The sequence below is a fragment of the Gracilinanus agilis genome, chromosome 4, assembly GCF_016433145.1.
Source record: "Gracilinanus agilis isolate LMUSP501 chromosome 4, AgileGrace, whole genome shotgun sequence".
Lineage (NCBI taxonomy): Eukaryota > Metazoa > Chordata > Mammalia > Didelphimorphia > Didelphidae > Gracilinanus > Gracilinanus agilis.
The window spans coordinates 80,275,054-80,297,222 of NC_058133.1; the positions used below are offsets into that span (position 1 = coordinate 80,275,054).

At 38.5% G+C, this 22,169-nt stretch overlaps 1 protein-coding gene across 1 annotated transcript in view; it reads right to left on the minus strand.

Moving 5' to 3' along the window:
* Window positions 1–18,825, minus strand: part of COLGALT2 (collagen beta(1-O)galactosyltransferase 2) — a 124,932-nt gene extending 106,107 nt beyond the window's left edge. The window contains exon 1 of the mRNA XM_044674903.1: window positions 18,551–18,825. Coding sequence (XP_044530838.1) covers window positions 18,551–18,825 — 275 coding nt within the window. The remainder of the gene's footprint in view (window positions 1–18,550) is intronic.
* Between the last annotated feature and the right edge of the window lie 3,344 nt (window positions 18,826–22,169).

Here is a 22,169-nt window from a genome sequence, read left to right on the forward strand (position 1 = left end):
AGAGAGAGAGAGAGAGAGAGAAAGAGAGAGAGAGAGAGAGAGAGAGAGAGAGAGAGAGAGAGAGAGAGAAAGAGAGAGAGAGAGAATGCAAAATCATATGAACAATATCCTCTTAGATGAGGGGGGAGAAACTGGGCATAAAAATGGAGCCATGACCCCATAGACACCTGCAGATAATACCCTTGAGTTTTCATTCTGCTGAAAGAAAAGAAGGCTCCAAGGAATCTTTGATGTCCCCACAAGACTTTGAAGTTATGTCAAGCCACAGGACAAAGGCAGCACTATTCATGCAAATTCAGAAACAGAAGAAGCTAACATGCAAAGCCATTTTAAGTAGTGGCAAAAGTTCTATCCCTAGAGAAATGGCATGGCACTTCATCAAAAAAAAAAAAAGAAAGAAAATGTAAAAGCAAGGATGAACACACACACACATACATATATATGCATGTCTACATTTATATTTTAAAACCCATCTACTGGGAGAACATAATCTTTGGCTAACTGGAGGATGGACTAGACGTAATCACACATTTTTGATGTAGCGATCTCCTTTGACCAAAAAAGCCATTGTTATACCAAAAGGAAAGATGTCCTGGACTTAGGTTGCTTCTATATCTGATAGCTATTTTAATCCTCTACAGGCTCAAACCAAAAGCACATCACAGTTCTGCATAAAAGACACGTTTAACATTCTCTGTTGCTAAAAATGACCGTTACGTCTCTACTGTACCAGGTATGAAGAATCAGTCACTTAAAGTCAAAGCTGGAAGGTACCTTAGATATCACCTAGTCCTACCCCCTCATTTTACAGATGGGAAACCAGTTTCAGAGAAGGGAAGTAACTTAAATATTATGTGCAGACATACATTTTGTTTGTTCAAAAGCTTTTAAATTATTTTTGGAAATCTGGGCACAGGCTTGTTACAGTATACAATATAAGATTTCCAAAACCTTTTTAACCAAATAGTAAAAAAAACATATCCTTAGTTTTGGGATGAAGGAATTAGCATTTGAGCTTCAACTTTCCCCAGCAAAGGCTCTGTTAAGCAGGAAGAAGTCTCCAATAATTGGGATTTTCATGGGGTGTCTGCAAGATCTAATTTAAAAAAAAATCAGCATGTAACAACATAATAAAAGTGCAATTTCAATGCAGTTTATTTCTAAGACAAAATGAAATGTTATGAATATCCAAGGAAATTGTATTTTAATTCCTAACTGGTAAAGACTGAGGGCTGGCTCAGCCTCTACATGAGATCAGTACAGTAGCCAAGAGATGCACTGGGCACTTAGTATACAAATCTTGGGAAATTGCCAGCCTCCACCAAAAGGCTAATTTAGAGACCATTTAGATTTGTCAGAGAAGGAGAAAAATTAAAGAAACACAAGCAGTAGTGGAGTCAAAATATGGCAGCTGTGTCCTGGGAAATATTTAACAACAACTCTCAGACTCTCTAAGAAAAATTATGGAAGACACATTTTTAAGTTTAATCTACAGGGTCAGCATTTTCTCCATCACTTTCTTAAGTCTAAGTAATTAACAAAACAATAAATCAGTCCCTGATTTATAGTTTGCTGATTTCTAAAAGTGTAAATTCTCACATCGAAAATTTAACAATAGGCTCCAATCCTGTAGGTAGATCTTGCTCCGGCACATCCCTGAAATCAGGACAAAATGTGTCTAAAGAGGATTCTATGAATGATTACTTTAGATCCTTGGGTGAGTGCATTGACTCTTATTACACTCCTAAATTGGAGTATCCTACCCAAAGGACACAAATGAGTATTTGCTTTTTAGGGAAGTGAAAAATTACTATTTTCTTATCACACAGAGGCTTTTAATCAAGGGTCAACTCACAACTCTCTCTTCCAAAAATCTCAAAGTGTTCTTGGTTATGTAGCACTTAGAGCCAATATGGAAGAGCTGTTATCAGAGAAGGGAGTTCATAAAGAAGTAAAGGCATTAACTATAGACAGATTCTTAATGAAGTTAGGCTATGTGGGGGAAAATAAATATAGGATGGAAAGAAAAGCTTTTTAAAGATTAGCTAAGGGGGAAAAGAATGCATTCAGTTGCAGAGACAAGAAAGATGGCAAAGATCTGATACCTGAACAGATCTTTGAAGGAAAAAAAAAGATTTTGAAAGGTACAGATGAGGAACAAGATCTTATAGAAATCAGAGGCAGTCTGTATGTTTCATGGTATGTTGTATGAATACATGGCGCTGGTAAATGGCCTGTCAAACTTAAGGAGCTCTTAGCAGTAGGTGTGGCTGGAACATGAGTCAATGAAGGAGAGTTATATGAAAGACACCTAGAATCCCTAAAAGATAAATGGTCAAAGGAAATGAAGACACAGTTTTCTACAAGAGAAAGGTCAAAGGTCCTATCAACTATAAAATGCTTCATTTTCCTCTAATGATAAAAACACACATTAAAACAATTCTAAAGTTTCACCACATGTCCACCAAATTGGCAAAGACGACAAAAGACATAAATAGTCAATATGAGAGGGGATGTGGAATGACAAGTACACTAATACATTGTTAGTGGAGCTGTGAATTAAATTAGTTTAACCATTCTGGAAAGTTATGTAGAATTATTCAATATAAGTGACTAAAATGAAAATGTTTATATCTTTGAATTCAGCTTTTGCATGTTAATGTTGCTGGGCATACAAGGAGGTCCAAAACAAAGTGAAAGGTCCCATATATACAAAAATATTCATGACAGTACTATTCCATTCTCATTTCTACCTTTTCCCTTTTATCTTCCTTCAAGATTCACCATAGATATCACTTTTTCTTTTTGTGAAAGCTTTGCCCAATTTTCTCCAGTTGTTAATTTACTCTCCCTCCTTAAATTTTCCTAAAACACTTTACTTAGATCTCTTCCTTCTTAATAAATGCTTAATAAATAAGTGCTTAATAAATGTTTGTCTAATTTAATTGAGATCACTAAACAAACAAAATAAATGTACCCTTTAAAAATTTATCATTCATTACCTTAGAGTCGTGATCTCAAACTCAATACATCCCCAAGTCCCTCAAATATAGCTAATAAAACATTAAGAGTCAAAGACTAGTAGAGGAGGAACTCATAATATTTTTTAACTGATCATGTCTGCTAGCTATTTTGTAAGTGAAATTCCATATTTCTTAGGATGTAGTGTTGGAGGTAATCTTAGAGGCCATTTAGTCAATCCCCTCAGTCAAGATCTCAAATTAGGTCTTTTGGTTCTAAATCTACTTCCCTTTCCAAGCCACCATAAATTCTATCTTATTCAAAAATGTCCCTATTCTGCCTCTCTCTTGCATATAACCAAAAAAGACCTTTCTGTCCGGAAAGGAATTGGGACATGGTGTCTACACATAATAAGCTAAATAATTTTATGGTGTCATGATGACATGAAAATTTAGAGTTTTTCTTGGCTGTAGTTTTGCAACATCTTGACTGGTTTTTAAGTCATGATCGCTATAATGTAGTAGACTTTTACAAGGAATGAAATGGCTGAATGTTGACTAAGTAAGTAAAAACATCTTACCAGGGAGGATAAGGAAATACTACCTATTGGAGATGCCTTATAATCTTATAAATTTGATTAAGTTGTCTCTGTATTTGTGAAATGAGGCCCTTGTTAGTAGATCTTGCTATAAAAAGTGTTTTTTGTTTCCTTTCTAATCTTGTGCATTGGTTTTGTTTGTGCAAAAACCTTTTCAATTTAATGTAGTCAAAGTGATCTATTTTATATCTCATAATGTTCTCTATGCCTTGTTTGAACATAAATTCTTCCCTTATCAAAAATAAACAAATTTTTCCCATATCAAATCCAACAAATAAACTATTCCATATCCCTCTAATTTTTTTATGGTATTATCCTTTATTTCTAAATCATGCATCCATTTTGACTTTAACTTAGTATATGGCATGAAGTATTTGTCTGTACCTAGTTTTTGCCATACTGTTTTCTAGTTTTCTCAACAGTTTTGTGGAATAGTAAGTTCTTCTTCCAAAAACGTGGATCTTTAGGTTTGTAAAACACTAGGTTACTATAGTCCTTTACTATTGCATGTTGACTGCCTAATTTATTCCATTAATCCACTATTCTATTTCTTAGCTAGTACCATATTGTTTCAATGGTTGCCACTTCATAATACAGTTTGAGATCTGGTTACTGCTAAGCCATTTTCATGTTGTTTCTGTACCATTAATTCCTATGATATTTCTGGCCTTTTGTTCTTCCAGATGAATTTTTTTCCTAGCTCTACAAAACAATTTTTTGGTAGGTTGATTGGTATGATACCGAATAGGCAAATTAATTTAGGTAGAATTGTTATTTTATTATATTGGCTTTGTCTGTCCATGAACAATTTTTTCCAGTTGTTTAGACCTGACATTATCTGTGTGAAAAATATTTTGTAGTTGTGATCATATAGCTCCTGATTTGCCTTGGCAGGTGAACTCCCAGGCATTTTATATTGTCTATGTTTATTTTAAATAGGATTTCTCTATCTACATCTTTTAAAAATTTAATATTTTATTTTACCAATTACATGGAATAACAATTTTTGAATAGATTTTCCAAAATTATAATATCCAAATTGCCTCCCTCCCTCTCTTTTCTCCTCCATCCTGGACATAGAAAGAGATTTGATCTGGGTTATATATGTTGATCTTGCAAAACATATTTCCATATTGGCCATGATGTGAGAGAATATTTAGATAAACCTAAAATCCAAAAATTAAAAACACCCAACAATAAAGTGAAAAATAGTATGCTTTTTTCCTGCATTCAGACCCCTTAAGTTCTTTCTCTGTAGGTGAGCAGCATTCTATTTTGCATGAAGCCATCAAAGCCCATGATGTTTAACACAGTTCGTCACCAGCTCTGGAACCTGCAAAGCAGGTGTCAGAAGGATGGAAATTTCTCACTCAGTTTCCCCTATGTGACTCTTTTCTCACTAGCATTCACTTTTTACTGAAACTATTGCAATCAGTATCTTTATTCAGCCCCAGGGAAGCACAGAAAAACAATACAGGTTCATGGCAAGAACAATCACAGTCACAGACTATACACTATCCCAAATAAACCCCTAAGTAAATCCCCATAATACAGAAACTTCCCCTAGAAGTCACTTCACAACAAACCAGCATATAGTGAGTTAATGTTAAAGATTTTAAATCTCTAACTCAGATTCCCATATATAGGTGCCTGAAAGAACAGGCCAGAACAGTCTCCAAGTTTCCCTCTCCCCCCTCCCTGACCCGAAATGGTACAGCAATTTAATATAAAAGAATAACGAATGAAATATGAAGAAATTGTCTCCCATGAAAAGGCCTGTACATTCTCACCACTGTAGCCCAAGAGATATGTCAAACACACCTAACACATTGTCTCCAAAAATAAGATGTATGGTGGGAATGGAATTCATGCCAACATTGATGTAATCTTGAGAAAAGTGATATAAAAATTAAAATCAGCAGATGGCACTTCAGATCAGCCACTATAAACCTACTGGGTCTCTGGCTCTTCTCACTACATTTTCGCTCAATTTTCCCACCCCCAAGGGGAACTGAACTGCTTGTAATCCCCTTTCAACCCCCCAACACTATTCTACATCAAAAGTTCTTCAGAATTATCTTGGATCATTGTAATGCTTAGAGCAGCTAAGTCTTTCACAGTTGAATACTGTACATTATTGCTGTCACTGTGTACAGTATTCTCCTGGTTTTGCTCATTTCACTCTGCATCAGTTCATGTAGGTCTTTCCAAATTTTCCCAATATCATCTTGCTCATCATTTCTTATGGTGCAATAGTATTCCGTCACAATCATATACCAAGATTTGTTCAGCCATTCCCCAACTGATGAACATCCCCTCAATTTCCAATTTTTTGCCACCACAAAAAGAGCTGCGATTAGCTTTCTTCCAACTCTTGCTATTGGAATTTTTGGTAGTATGGAGAAATGCTGGTGATTTATGTGGATTTATATTATATCCTACAACTTTGCTAAACTTGTTAATTATTTCGATTCATTTCGTGGCCAATTCTCTAAGTATACCATCATATCATCTTCAAAGAGTGATAACTTCATTTCCTCATTGCCTATTCTAATTCCTTCAATTTCTTCTTCTTTTATTGCTATAACTAGCATTTCTAGTACAATATTGAATAGTAGCGATGATTAGAGGGCATCCTTGCTTCACTCTGATATTAATGGGAAGGCTTCTAGTTTATTTCTACTAGAGAAAATGCTTGCTGATAGTTTTAGATAGATGCTACTTATCATTTTGAGGAACCTCCTATTTATTAGAATATTTTCTAGTCTTTTTTCATAGGAATGGCTATTGAATTTTGTCAAAAGCTTTTTCTGCATCTGTTGATATAATCATAAGATTTCTATTGGTTTTATTTTTGATATGGCCAGTTATACCAATGGTTTTCCTAATGTTGAACTATCCCTTCCCCTATCTTCTATATAGCTCATTTCTACATAATTGTTCACATGGTGTTTCCCTTGTTAGAATGGGAGTTCTTTGAGGACAGACAATATTTTTGCCTTTCTTTGCCCAGTGTTTAGCACAGTGCCTGGCATATAGAAGGTACTTAATCAATGCCCAATGCCTAATGATGTCCATTTGGTGTGGTCTGCTCCAAGAGTCTTTTTGGCAACAAGACACCAAAGTCTCATTTAAAGAGAGTTTTCTCTTCCAACCTAGCTGTCATTTCTCAACAGATCAGGACTCAGAGTCAGTTATAGAAGGTAGAAGAATGGAAGACAATCTACCTACCAAATTAAAATAGGTACTTCTGAAAAGAATAAGAGCTGGCTTTACCTCTGCTTTATCTACATCATCTCATTTAAGTCTCATCCTGAAAGGTAGATATTTTAGGCATCCTTAGCCCCATTCTCAGATGAGGAAACTGATGCTTAAAAAGACTAACCAACTCATACAACAATGTGAATGAGGCTGGATTGGAATCTAGGACTGTCTTACTCCAAACTCAGTGTGCTCTCCACACTATCACAACGCCTATCTCAGTCTCCTTAGAAATATCTTTCTGGTACTACACACAGAACTGAGTGATGTCACATCATCAGTAAGTACCCACCATGGATCAATGTTTACCAGTAAGACTAATGTTTCTGAGCTTTATATTTCAAAGTGACTAGAAGCATTAATCATCAGACATATATTAGAAGGCTGGGGGAGTTTTCAAAGGGCCTCATCAGGGCATCCAACAGCTAAGACAGTGATTCCCAAAGTGGGTGCCACTGCCCCCTGGTGGATGCTGCAGTGATCTAGGGAAGCAGTGATGGCCACAGGTGCATTTATCTTTTCTATTAATTGCTATTAACATTAAAAAAAACAATTTCCAGGGGGGCTAAGTAATATTTTTTCTGGAAAGGGGGTGGTAGGTCAAAAAATTTGGGAACCCCTGATCTAAGAAAATGGGATAGGTTTTAGTTTTGGTTTTAGTTTCCTGCTGGATCTGACACAGGTCGTGCACAATATTTTTTTTCCTTCTCCCCCCCACCCTTTTTTTTTTTACCAGCAAAACACAACTGTAGAAAGAGTGAAAAGCACCACTATGACTGAGAAAGTGTTCCAGAGCCCTCAATTCAATGCTGGCTAAGAAAATGACAAAGGTATTACTTCAAGTTTGTAAGGGATATATGTATAGCACATGTAAGAAAATAAACATCCCACCCTCGTGCCCAGTCCAATCCACAGCTTTAATTCACAAAAGAGACTCAGCAAAGGCCAAAACCACAAACCCTGTGCCTTCACAGGTTCTGAGCAGTAGCAAATCCCAGAGGATGACTTACAGTCACTCTTTATATCTAGCGTGGCCCATCAATTATTATTTACAGTGAGGAGATTTGTTTTTACCTTTTTAAAGTTTGAAACAACTTCCCTAGCAGGAGACTGGGTAGTTTAAGGGGCAGTAATGTGATCCTGACCCATTCATCACTACATCATTGGTTGGCTGCTAGCCCAGCCTAGTAGTTCTTAAAAGCTGTCACCACTTGAAAACTGGCTGCCCATTTGAGTAGCAGCCTATTAGATATTAGTTACAGATATGTCTTCAAAGAAATAAATAGAGAGGCATATACAAAAAAATCAATGAGATGGGGCTCAGACCTTAGTCATAGGTCTGTATCCAATAAGAAGACCCTACATTTGTTGTAGCTCAAATCCATGAAAAAGCTGATGTTTGTCACTAATAGGCTAGATGTGAGGTCATGGAAAGAACCCTAAATTTAGTATCAGAAGTCTGGGAATTGGGTCCTAGACCTGCCTATTTGCTATTGTTGCTGCTGTTATCTGTGTGACTGAGGGAACATCATTCAACTTCTCTTGGGCCTCAGTTTCCTCTCCTGTAAAGACTGAATTAGATGTTTTCTAAGATCTATCCCACTTCCAAATCCTAAAATTATATGACTTTATCAGTGAGAGTTTTCCTTTACTGACATTTCAGGTCTCTAGGACTGGTCATAGTGTCTTATAATAATAATATAACCCATTATGAATGAGTTTGGCAAAATGATAAACTGTATTCCAAAAAGCAGCTTTTCTTTTTTAAAAGTGGTCAAACATGTATTTTATTTCATTTCTTTTTTAAATTTAAAATCTTAAGAATTTTATTTCCAGGTATGTATGTATAAACCATGTTTTTCATATTTCCATTTATCAGTTCTTTCTCTGGCGGTAGACATTTTAAGTTATTCGAGTATTAATTCTGTTACTGCACATAATATTCTCTTGGTTCTATTTGTTTCACTCTTCATTATATCATGTAGGTCTTTCCCAAATTTTAGAAGAATTAACCTGCTTATTGTTACTTATGTTACAGTAGTATTCCATCACAATCAAATACCACAATTTGTTTAGCCATTCCCCAAGTGATGGGCATCTCCACAATTTCCAATTCTTTAACACCACAAAGAGAACTGCTATAAATATTTGGAACATATAGGTTCTTTTCCTTTTTCTCTGATCTTCTTGGAAAACAGACTCAAAGAGTAGTATTACTGGGTCTAAATGCACAGTTTTATAACTTTCTGGGCATAATTCCAAACTGCTCTCCAAAATGGTTGGATCAGCTCACAGTTCCACCAAGAGCGTCCATATTTTTACACATCTCTTTTATTTGTCATTTTGCCCTTTTATCATCTTAGCCAATCAGATAGGTGAGCAATGATATCTCAGAATTTTTATATTTGCATTTTTCTTAGTAGTGATTTAGAACATTTTTTCATATGCCAAATGTGGCTTTGATACAGTGGCAATTTTCAGAGAAAAAAATAGTTTTTTCAATAACCTAATGAAGGCAATTTTACCAATGAATAAAAATGCCAGCAGAAGTACATATACAAGTAAATACAAATTTGCTAATTTCTCTTGGAAATTAGCTGTGGCAGTTACTTGGGAACCCTTCTTAGAAAATTAAAGTTAGGAGCTAAATATTTTATGATGGGCATCATTCAGCCAACAAGCACTTAGTAGGTTCTTTGTGCCTGGAACCATCTATATTTGTATATAGATGTTGTTAAGTTTGGAAGGATATCATTTGATCTGAAATCCATCCTGATGCATGAAGAAACAAGGCTTACTCTTCAAGATAATGCTGACACGTTGCTGCTACCCATGTGTTCATAGAGACAAGAATGACAAAGCCAGTGAATGGCCTCTGTCTGATGGCAAAGTCCAAATTGTTTGCTAGAGATGCCCCAACTAGAACAGCAAAAAGTACACTTTTACATACCTAAGATCTTAAAGAAACAAGCCACTCGAGGAAAATGAAGCGATATAAGTCAAACTAGGTCTTTGAAAAAAGCAAATAGATGTCTCAGGTGTGTTAAATAACATTTAAAGACAACACAAGGTGTGTTTATTACAAATTAATCAATCTAAATAGTACATAAGGTTCAGAATCAGAAGTCTAGTGTTCCTCTGGCTCAAACACTGATTCAGAAGAGATCTGAAAGATATCACTTAATCATCTGGAGTTTCCGTTTGCACATCTGTGGAACTATAGGAACAGAACTTATCAACCTTTTTACCCTCTAGATAATTTATAAAAATGGATGAAGTTTATGACTTGACTTAACAGTATCTGGCATTTGACTATGAGCTCTTTGTGGGCAGGAATTGTCTTTCTTTTAATTAATTATATCTCCAGTGCTTGGCACAGCGCCTGGCATTATAAATGTTTATTAGAATGGATCAGTAGACAATTAAATGTTTATTGGCTGACTGATATATAGTTAGAATTTAATAAATGCTTGTTTAATTGCGTCAATTTTCTCACCTAAAGGAAGAATTCATATTAAATAGTGTTTTCAGGCTTGTTGACTACTTTCCTTCACAAAAGAAAATACTATTGTGTTCTTTTTACAGACAAAACAGTGAGGTTCTGGGAGGTGAAATAATTTGCCATGATTACCAAGCTAGTAAGTTCCTGCTCCTCTGATCTAAGAGGCCAGGGATCCTTCCACTATCCAGCACAGTGTCTCTGAATTGAGGAACAATTTTTTTTTCAGAATTATTAGAGATTGGCTAGAATTTTCTCAAAGAATAAGAAGGAGTCTAGGGGAAAAAAGCAAATCTAAGATTAATGATTAAAAAGGAATTGACCTACTCTCTACACCAATACTGACCCCCCAGAGGTTGAAGCCACAGTCTGCCTAAATAGTCTGCCTTAATTGTTTGTTGCTAATAATTGCTGACATTTCTTTATTCTGTTATATAAATGTGCTCCCAGCAAGGGGCCTTTTCTGTTCACAATCCTCCTATAAAGATTACTCTGAAACTAAACATCACAAAAATGGTTAAGACAAAGTAAAGGAGACAGCATTACTTACTTCATTAAAATAGCTCCTAGTGTTGTCTGGTTTTACACACACACACACACACACACACACACACACACACACACACACACACACACATGTTCTCTATGGGAAGCAGTAATTCTTATTGGTAGAATTGTAAACTGGTCCAATCATTCTAAAAACAAATTGGAATTATGTAAGAAAAGTTACTGGGATGGCACAGTGGATAGTACTAGGCTTGATTCTTCTTCTTGAGTTCAAATCTGGCTTCAGACACTTATTAATTATGTGACCAAGGGCAAGTCACTTAACTCCATTGGCTTTAGTTTTTTCATTTATAAAATGAGCTGGAAGGCAATGACAAAACATTCAAGTATCTTTACCAAGAAAACTCCAAATGAGGTCAAAAAGAGTCAGAAATGACTAAACCACAAAGTTACTAAATTATTATTATCATTTAACCTAATGATTCCACTGTTGGAATTATACCTCAAGGATATTATTAACAGTAAGATACACAAATATTCATTCAGCATTAGTAATACTAGTAACAAAAGTAACAGTAGTAACAGTAAAAAAGGTAGAGTTAAACAATGCATCCCAAAAATGGGAAAGGGAAGAATGCCTGAACAAACTGTGGCATATGAATGTATCAACTATTATTATATCATAAAAATGAATATAAAGAATGTAGAGCCACATAGGAATGTTTTTATGAAGTAGGGCAGGATAAAGAATGCAGAGCCAAGAGAATCATGTACTTCCTCACTAGATTATAAGCTCCTTGAGAGTAAGGCCTGCTTTTGCATCTTTTTGTATCCCCAATAAGTAGCATAGTGCCTGGCCCAGAGAAGATGCTTAATAAATATTTATCAATTCAATGATGTACATGATTATGGCAATGTAAAGAAGGACACTATTTCCTAACAACAAAAATCTGGCAAATAAAAAGGATAATGTGGGTACTGAACTATTGATAATGTCATCAGAGGACTAGCCGAAGAAGGTCTAATCATTCCAGTGTGCCATATTTTCCCTTCGTAAGAGATTGTAAAGAGCAAATGAAATTGTTTCTTGCCTGATTCCAATCTCACAGCTGGAACTTTGGGGTTTCTTGTTTCTGGCCATGGAGTTAGTATGGGTAGTATGATAGTGAACTTCTGGATCAAGAAGAACTGATAACTCAGAAAGGGCTGAACTAGAATTGAGTTCATATAGAATAGGGCCCACCTGCTAATCTTTTGGTCTCTTTTTCCTTCCTACTGGTGAGCGAGGCAGAATTTCTCTGAGTTGTCAGATGAGGAAGAAGGTGGCTCCCCTTTCCCTATTCTTATCCTCATCCCCAGCCCTCATTTTGTCTCCAGTATTTGGTAAACAGAGTACATGGTAACTGTTTCCTTCGTGTTTATTCTTTCCTAGTTTTAGATGATCCCAACAGAGATAGAATTATCCAAAAGGTAGCCATGTGTACTCCAGAGATCCTTAAGTTCCATCCAAGCTATCAGAAGTCTTACTAACAATCAGAGACAGGAGTGGACAACAACAGAAGGACCATCTTTAGAGAAATGTAAAGAGAGTGTTCTGTGGGTACTGGTGGTGGTTTTAGGGTTCATGATCCCCAATGACAGAAAGAATCACCAATAAAGAAGCCTTCCATCCTCAGGACCCAGAGGAAAGTTTAACCCAAGGGGAACCCAAGGAAATTCATGGAGGAAACTACAAAGAGAAAAAAAAAGGTTTTCCAAAGTCAATTCAGAGGTGTTTGTGAGAAAGAACGCTATCCACATCCAGAGAAAGAACTGTGGAACCAGAAATGCATTAGAAAAATATATGCTCTATCACATAGTTCAATAGGGATCTGATTAGGGTTTTGATATGAAAGGATGACTCTACTGCAAATATGAATAACATAGAAATATGTTTTGAACAATGATACATGTATAACCAGTGGAACTGCTTGTTGGCTTTGGGGAGGGAGGAGAAGAGAGAGCGGGAGTAGGGGAGATTGTGAATCACGTAACCATGGAAAAATGTTCTAAATAAAAATGTTAAATTTTAAAATTAATTAATTAATGACAATTGTGAAGAAAAAAAATTGGTGGAGGGGGAATATATTGCATAAGATATTTCCTTGTGTATATATTAGCATGTGTCTATTGTATCAAAACCAAAGCAGATCAATACAAATTTTAAAAGATTCAAGTTCCTACTTCGCTGAAATGGATCTATTCTTTTCTCAAATGCTGAGTAGTGAGATGCTTCAATTGATGACATGACAATGTGCAAGTAACTGTAATTTTTTGGTAGTGAGAAGAATAAAAATGGATGTCTTTATAAATACATTTAAAGAACTGCCTTTTAATAGAGAAAGCAGTGAGAGAGAAAAGGGAAAAGAAATGAGGAGCATAGTGGAGAAGATAGAGTAAATGAATCTTGTTGGGAAGGAAAGGAAACATGAGGGACAAAGAGAAGGGAAGATTATTATGGAGATAGATGAACTACACAGAGCACTTTAGTTAAAATCTGACACCATCCAGTAAGGATAACATTCCACACCTAGTGGCCATACTGTGAAATGAAAAGGAATGCCACTGTAACTAAATGTTATTGTTAGTAACAGTTTGAGGAATTCTGTAAACCTGCCTATAGGAATGTCATGAAACAATCACCAACAGTCCAGCCTGACCCCATGAAACTGGAAAGTTGGAGACAGACCCATAATAATCAAAGAATATTGTGTCCATGCTATGAAAGAACAGAATTGTTACTCCAAAGGAGTAGGACTTTACAAAGATTCTGAAACTGGTCAGTGTTTGTATTCATCCAAATAAAAACTTGCTTTATGGAGAGCTCATTTGAAAAAATCTTTTCTGAGAAAAAAACAACAAACAACAAATGTAAAACAAATCTCATTTTAGGAGATTACATCAAAAAAATTCTACCCAAATAAAATGACCATATTATACTGTAATTATATACCTAGAGTCATATATCCATGTGCAGAGCATCCTGTTTTCAGCTATACCACAAGAAGCAAAAAGCTCTCCAAGAAGTTCCCAAAAGTACAAATTGTAATGTGTGTTTTGGTCCAAGGGCTTTCCCTCATCCTTCTTTCTTTTTAATATCCTCATGAAACTTGGCTCAGCTCTCCTTCATCATATGTTGGCAACGAGGACCAAAGTCAGCCTTCCAGAGCTAAGGAAATGCCTAAACAGCACTATGGAATTGAACAGAAAACACACAATAGAAAATTTGCTTCTCCCTCCTCCACCCCTCCCCAGGCATTAGAACTAAGTCATTATTCTTCAGTAACAAATAGCACTGTTCAATCGCCTGTTTTAACCTAAAAGGTTACACAGGTCTTAGAGTATGAAATATCTTTTTTTTTCCCCATTTGGGGTACATAGCAATCTGTAAATGTAGTATAGTTGAAGAAAGAACTTAAGGAGGACATTTAGATATAGGAAAACTGGATGCAGAAAGTTATCCCTTTTTTGTGGTCCCAAAGAAATAACAAATAATAATAGCTATCATTTTTATAATTCTTTAAGCTTTGCAAAGTGCTTTACAATTTTTATCTCATTTGCTAGGAGAGTATAATTATTATTTCCATTTTACAAATGAAGACACTAAGGCTGATGGAGGTTAAATGACTTGGCCACAGTCACATAGCTGTGTGAGTGTTTGAAGCTGGATTTGAAGTCAGATCTGCCAAAGCCAGTACTCCATCCATCATGCCACCTAGTTCACTTTTCTAATGAGAAAAGTATAAACTCCGTAATTGATTGTTTTCTAATGTTAATACATTCTGAAAGTTCTTAATATCCACTTTCATTATCTCTTCATGTTGCTGGGGGATTTCAGGTGAAAAAAATGTTCCAGAGAAGTCTGAACACAATGATTTGACCAGATCTTTCACTTAAATTACACAGAAAAGGCTCCCTTTCGGGCATTCTCTGGTGGATAAGGGCCAGAGAACCTAATGAATAATAAATCAGAAAACTGGGATGAGTTTAAAAGGATGAGGCTCCTCTCTGGGTCTCAATGCTTTACCTATAAAATGAGAGAGTTGATCCATAAGGCTGCCTCTCACCCCAGGTGACAGAATAGAGAGAGAATCCTGCAGTCAGGAAGTCCTGAGTAAATTTTGTCTCAAATACTTGCTATCTGTGGGAGTCACCTAACCACTGTCTGCTTCAGGTTCCTTAGCTGTACAGGAGGGTGATAATAATGACCTGTTTCCCAGGGTTTTTTTTTTAAACCCTTACCTTCTGTCTTGGAGCCAATACACAGTATTGGCTCCAAGGCAGAAGAGTGGTAAGGGTAGGCAATGGGGGTCAAGTTACTTGCCCAGGGTCACACAGTTAGGAAGTGTCTGAGGCCAGATTTGAACCTAGAACCTCCCTTCTCTAAGCCTGGCTCTCAATCCACTGAGCTACCCAGCTGCCCCCTTCCAGGGTTGCTTTGAGTGAGATAATATATGTAAAGCTTCTGACACATAGTAGGTGCTTAATAAATATTTGTTGCCTTTCTTTCCTTTCAAAACAGTGATTCTTTGAAAAACCTGCCATGCTTACAGTCATAAGAGTCTTTTGTTGTGAGCACCAAATGGTAGACATTCAACACTTTGGAAATCGTAGAGTTATCATTATACAACATTCATTTTTACAGTGTTTTCCCCTCAAAAAACCTGTGAAGCAGATAGATAATGAATGTATTATTTTTGCCATTTTACAGATAATAAAAACTGAGCTTCAGTGAAGTTAAGTGATTATCTGGAACAAACTAAGGTCAACTTAGGTCTTTGCCACTATGCTGGTGCCTTCTCTACTAAGAGAAATAATATCATAACAGCAGGGATCTGGAAATGTGAGGAACTTCCATTGTGGGATATCCTACCACCAGTGCAGATCCCAACCTGTCTACTACCTATTAAATAAGTCCTGCAGAATTGCCTAAGGGCCTTGCCTTCCCTAGTTTCAGGTAATGAGTGTGAGAGGCAGGATTTGAACTTCAGTCTATGATTCCAGGCAGTTAGGTGGAAAAGTAGATAGAGTGCAAAGCCTGAGTCAGGAAGACCTCTCTTAATGAGTTCAAATCTGGCCTCAGACCCTTACTAGATGTGTGACCCTGGGCAAGTCACTTAATCTTGTTTGCCTCAGTTCCTCATCTATAAAATGAGCTGGAGCAGGAAATGGCAAACCACTTCAGTATCTTTGCCAAGAAAACTCAAATGAAGTCATGAAGAGTTGGACATGACCGAAAAATGACTCAACAATTCCGATTCCAAGATGTGTGATCTACACACTATATAATCCTACCTCTACTGCAGTAACAGAAGCAGTAGCAGCTTCACCGCAACCCAGCAAATGGCTCTAATTTCTACATCAGGACCAATACTTCCTAAAGTGGAGGGCCTCAGCACCTAGTGCAGGGGGCTCCTTTAACATCAAAAGAGCCTTAAGCATATTTTTAACCTTCAAACACTAGTGAAATACAAAATAAAACATGAAAGAACATAGCTATAAAGGACGATAGAGCTAAGATACCTCAGAGCTATCTACTCTGACATCTTCATCCTCCAGGTTCTCTGACTCCAAAGCCAAAAGATGCTGGGTCTGCAGAGAGTGGGAGTCCAATTCTAATTGGGACGTTGGGTCATACGCTACCAGAACTCCTAACTAGCTAAACCTTTTCATAGATCGAGAGCTTGAAAGTACATGCTTCATTTTGAACACATGTCATAAAACCATAAAATTTTAGCTTGGCAAAGAAAGTACATAAGCAATGATCTAGCCCAAACTGCTCATTTGGCAGACGAAGAAACTCAGGCTTGATGCTGGTAGGAGACTTGCCCACAATCAGATAACTAGTTATCAGAAGAGCTAGGACTAGAACACAGGGTTCTTGACTGATCAGAGGTCTTTCATCCTCTGCTTGGTTCACTTTTTTTTTTAAAGCATACTTACATAACTTACCTGTGGGTTTTGAACTGATCACTCATAGACATTAATTCTTACCTGACTTAAGTCAGACTGAAATCACCTGCTTTGTTGACCACTCAACTATTAAGTCCTGTAGTATTTTTTAAAGTTAAAAACTTTATATAGATATCTTTGTAGGCTTTCATTTGAAATAATAACCCACTAATATTAGAGAATCAATTCTCCTTTGGCACTGGTGGGTTTTTACAAAATTCATCCCTATGATTTCAAACCTACACACATCCATATCCATCCCACATACAAAGTCCATATATTTTCCCCACAGCTCCAGGCATGTACAATACTGTACTGTATTACCTCTGTTTGCTTTCTATCCTCCCTACGTCTGCCATCAAATTAAACCAGCTGGGGCTGATGGCTTCTTTCCTTCCCCCACCACGCAACCTGGTCTTGCAGCCTGTTTTCTGGGGGGATATGTTTCCTCTTGGTAATAACAGCAGGCAGAAACTGGGAAAGCGTTATCAGTTCCCTGTCTTTCCTGGGTAGGCAAACACCTGACAAATCAGTTCACCTTGGCCGTTATACATCCACAGGGCTGTTTGGCAGATCACCCCTCCCCATTCCCCTACTTTAGGAAATCACTGCCGGGAAGTGGTTTTTCAGACACCTACCCCGACGCCCCTCTGCCTCCCTAAAGCATTAGTGACTCCTGGAGAACTCCACTGGAACTCAAAGTTCCTTCCTTCTGGGAAAGAAACAGAAAAACTGTTTACCTTCCAGAGGGAGTCTCCTTTAGGATACAAATAGCTGGGCATGGGATGTCCGGTTCTGAGTTACATATCTGAGGCTGGGGAATTCACGAAAAGAAGATGCTGCTCTAAGAGGAGAAAGGAGAAAGCAAAACCTCCCAGATGGAGGAAGAGAAACACCGCTCTCACTTACTTCCCCTCTTAGTTTCTCAGTCGATTAACAAAAAAATTATTTAGCGCTCACTACGTGTTAGGCACCGTGCTGAACGCTGGGAATACAGATCTCTCCAACTACCTGACACTGGGCGGAAACTTGAAAGCTGAGGAGGTTGGTAATGGGAGGGGGAACAAACGTTTGGAAGTGAATGGGGATTTGGAGAAGAGTAAAGGGATATGAGAAAGATGGGACGTAGTAACCCAGCCACCCCGGGCACATGAAGAGCCAGATTCCCGGTTGCCGTCAGTCAGTGCTAGGGGTCAGCAGAAGTAAGGACGAGCCGGCAGCAGGTATTCTCAGGCCTGTGCGAGGTGTGAGGAGTGGATGCCCAAGCTTCCAAAAGGATGGCGCAGCCCCTTTTTCGAGCTCAAGTCCGAAATCGAGATTTCGCCTTCTTTCTTTTCTCTCTCTCCCGCCCTCGGTGGTCGCCCTTCAGGAGCTCGAAGTGGCCCTCGCCACTCCAGCCTCCTTGGCTTCTCCAGCCCCGGGGAAGGCTGAGATGTGCGTGAGCTTTGGTAGCACCACGTTGTTTCCTTTCCCCTGCCGGCCCCCGCTCCGCCAGGTTGAAGCAGTGCACCTCTCTCCCTCCTGCCCTCCCTCCTTCACCTTCACTTTGGTAATTATAGGATCTCCCATCTCCCCACCTCACACATGGGCCGGTTCCCCTGCCCTCTCCTTCTGGTGCGCTCCAGTCTGAGACAGGCATGCATGGATGCCCTGCTCTCCTTACTTCCCGGGGACGCCGAGGGGGACAGCCCTAGCCGAACCTTCCTTCTCCTGCTCTAGTCCCCCAAACTCACCAGATGGCCATCCTGTCCTTAGGATAGTCCAGCCGCTCCAAGCAGCCCAAGAAATGAGGCAGCGTGTGCGCAGCGTTGCGGGCCAGGATGGTCACGAACACCGTGGGTCTCTGCCAGGGCGACTCTGGGAAAACCACCATCTCCGCCTCTGCCTCCGGGTCTTTGGGGTCTGCCTCAGCTGCGAAGCGCGCCCGCAGGCAGCTCCAGAGAGCAGCCAAGGAGAGTAAGACCAGCAGGCGAGACCAGGCGCGAGGGGTGGCAGGGCGCTGAGCCATGTTCCGCGCCGGACAAGTCTGCTGGCTAGGCTAGCACAGAACGAGGCTTCCCCAAAGTCAGAGCCCAGCGTGGAGAGCAGAGCAGGAGCTGAGACTGAGCGCGGTTGGGCAGAGAGAGAGGGGGTGGGGATCAAGGGGTGGGAGTGCTGTTCTGCAGAGCTGGAGCCGGTTGCTCCTGCTCCTACTCCTGCTGCCGCCGCCGCTGCTGCTGCTGCTGCTTTTGTGGTTGCTACTCCTCAGGCTGCCACAGCCACCGCCACCGCCGTCTCTCCGGCTCACCACAGGGAAGGCTGCTAGTGGGAAGATCGGATCTAGGCTCAACCAGTCTACTAGAGCACACACAAACCTTACACTAGTTTTATGTACTCTCCCACCAGTCCAGCCACTCTACCCACCCCTCCCCTCCCTCCAGTTCCAGCTCAGAAGCCTGGGGCTTAGGAAATGTACAAACTCTGTAACCTGCCCGGTCCCCTGGTCAGCCGAGACAGCCTCAAACAAACGTGCCTATTCGGTTGTTTGTCCCCTCTCCTGCGGAAAGTTCCTGTTGGGCTCGGTGTGTGCTTACTGAGGTGTGAGGTTTTCTCCCAGAGGTGTCCCTACCGAGAGCTCAGAGGTGTGGTTGTCTGTGCCATTAGACACCAGTGTGTACACACGCGCGCTCGCACACGTACACACACATACACACATTCTCTCTCTCTCTCTCTCTCTCTCTCACACACACACACACACACACACACACACACACACACACACACACCCCCTCCCCCAAGAAAGGCTTTTTGTTCTCCCCAACCAGTGAGTTACTGCACAGTCAATTCCACGTTCTTTCATCTCTCTCTATTAGGAATGAGGCATCTACTGACTTGACAATCATTTAATAGCTGAAGGGGATTTTCAAAAGTGAAGAGAAGCCACTTTGTCTCTTCTAAACATTTTTTTTAAAGAAAAATCTCTACACGGAATATGTCCCACTTCCCTACAAATTTACCTTATGTACATTCCATATGAAGTTGTATATAGACACTGACACACACCTCCCTGAGCTGCTAGCCAGAAAACCCACCCAACCCACCCCCAATTACTTTGTCTTTCTTTTGTATGCGTTTATTCTTATTTCTGTACTTGTTTTCTCTTTCCTTATCTCTACCTCAAAGTAAAGTTCTTGAGGGCTTGCTGGAACTGTTTCATTTCTTGTTATTCCCCAGAACCTACCAAAGTGTTGGCTGTATCACATTGATTTCATATATGTTTATTGACTATTTTCTCAAGGGAAGCTGGAGTTTGGGGAGACTGAGTTGATCCCCAGTTAGGCAGTGGAGACAGGTTTTTGTTGTTGTTGCTCTTTTGAGGAAGGGGCCTTCTGGATTTATGATTTCATCCATGGCATAGAAACTGGAAATGAAATTCCCTCTGACAATTCCTTTGAAGTTTAGAGAATTTTGGAGGGTAGGAGCACTTAGGAGTTAAGTCATTTGCCCACAATATATATCAGAATAAGGATGTAAAGCCAGAGCTTCTTGATTCCAAAGTTAACTCTCTATGGGATTGTCTCTGCAATCAGTAGAATCATGAAATTGTAGAGCTGGAAATAAATTTAATGATAATCTTCTTCGACTCTGAAAAAAAAAAGACCCCCCCCATGCCATTTTTCTGGTGCAACTCAGCACTCATTGAACAATGACTTTCCTGATCTTTTATGACATATTGAATATCATAGATAAGGGCAATTTTGTATATTCCTCAGCAATTAAATGCTTTATACGTAGTAAGCCTTGCTAATGTTTGGCGAGTTAGGTAGATGATGGATGTATTACTTATATTACATGGCAGATCACAGGGCAGAATATTTCAATTAGAACGATCCTCTTGTCCAATTCCTTCCTTTTATAATTAAAGGAACTGAGATCCAAAGAGGTGAATTGGCTTACAAATTACATATTACTGTATTACATATTGACTTGCATAATTATATATGTCATTATGCTTACATTATGGTACTTAAGTAAAAAAACATTATAAGAACTTCAATGAAGCATCAAAAAACAATGCCCAGAATAAATGGTTGGGAGAGAACAGTTAAGCTGGTTAGCTTTGGAACTATCATGATGGAAGTAATTTTTACTTTAAGACAAGCTATACATAATGAAGATGTGTAGTTTTACATCCAATCCTCCATTTTTCTTCTTTGTGTACAAATGTTCATATTTGTTGGAAAATTTGCTTGCTAAGTTTAAAAAATGTTTTTGAATCTAATTTCTGAATATAGATGTAGAAATTTGAGTAGTGAAAAGAATACTGAATTTTCAAGGCAAAAAAACTGCCTCTTTCATTTACTAGCTGCATGAGTTTTTTGTTTATTTTTTTGAACTCTTAACTTCTGTCTTGGAATTGATTGACTCCAATTACATGCTGGTTAATTGGGGTTAAGTGCTATCTTCACAATCACCCCAGCTAGGAAGTGTCTGTGGACAAATTTGAACCCAGGACCTCCCTCCAAGCCTGAGTTACCTAGATTTCCTTGCATGAGCTTTTAAACAAGTTATTTCACTGTTCTGTCTCCTCATCAGTAAAATGAAGGGGTTGAATATATATCTAACATTTAACTCCAGCCTCTGGCATATACACTTGGGCAATCACTTAACCTATTAGTGATCTGAGCAACTCTCTAAGATCATTTAAGATGCAGAAAAAATGTCAACTGGCATTGGCAGGTAGAATTTTCTTGGAATTTCCCTATGTTAATGGAATCACAAATCCAGTACAGTGAAGGATGATAATTTAATTAGTACGTGAAACAAAATCACAACCCCTCTACTGTGTTTCCTTCTAGCTCTAATAGACTAGAGTTATAGTCACACTTGTATAAAATGACTTAAACTTTGATAAATCCATGTGTTCATAAATGTGAATTCTTCTATCAACACAAATCATAGCCTACTTATACTTCCTTACTACCATGAGATTCCTGTCTATATTTTCACATAAATCCTCTGGTGCTCTGGAGGTCTTTTAAGTCTCGTACCATTGTGTGGATACCATGTCAACACTGAGATCATCCATCTCTTATCCTTCACTTTCATTAAATGACTAACCTGCTTCCTTTCTTGTCCTTATATTTCCTTGAATGTTAGGCAAGTCAATTTACTTCTTTGTGTATCAATTTCTTTTTTCTGCAAAAGGAAGGATGTGTACAAGATAACCCTTCTAGCTCTAATATTCTAATATTCTGTGATCTACTCTACAGTAATTCATGTATCTACCCACAGTCACTTTCCTTTATACACCAAGACTCAAAACCTGGGCATCTTCTTTGACTTTTCCCCTTTCCCTTATCTTCACACCTC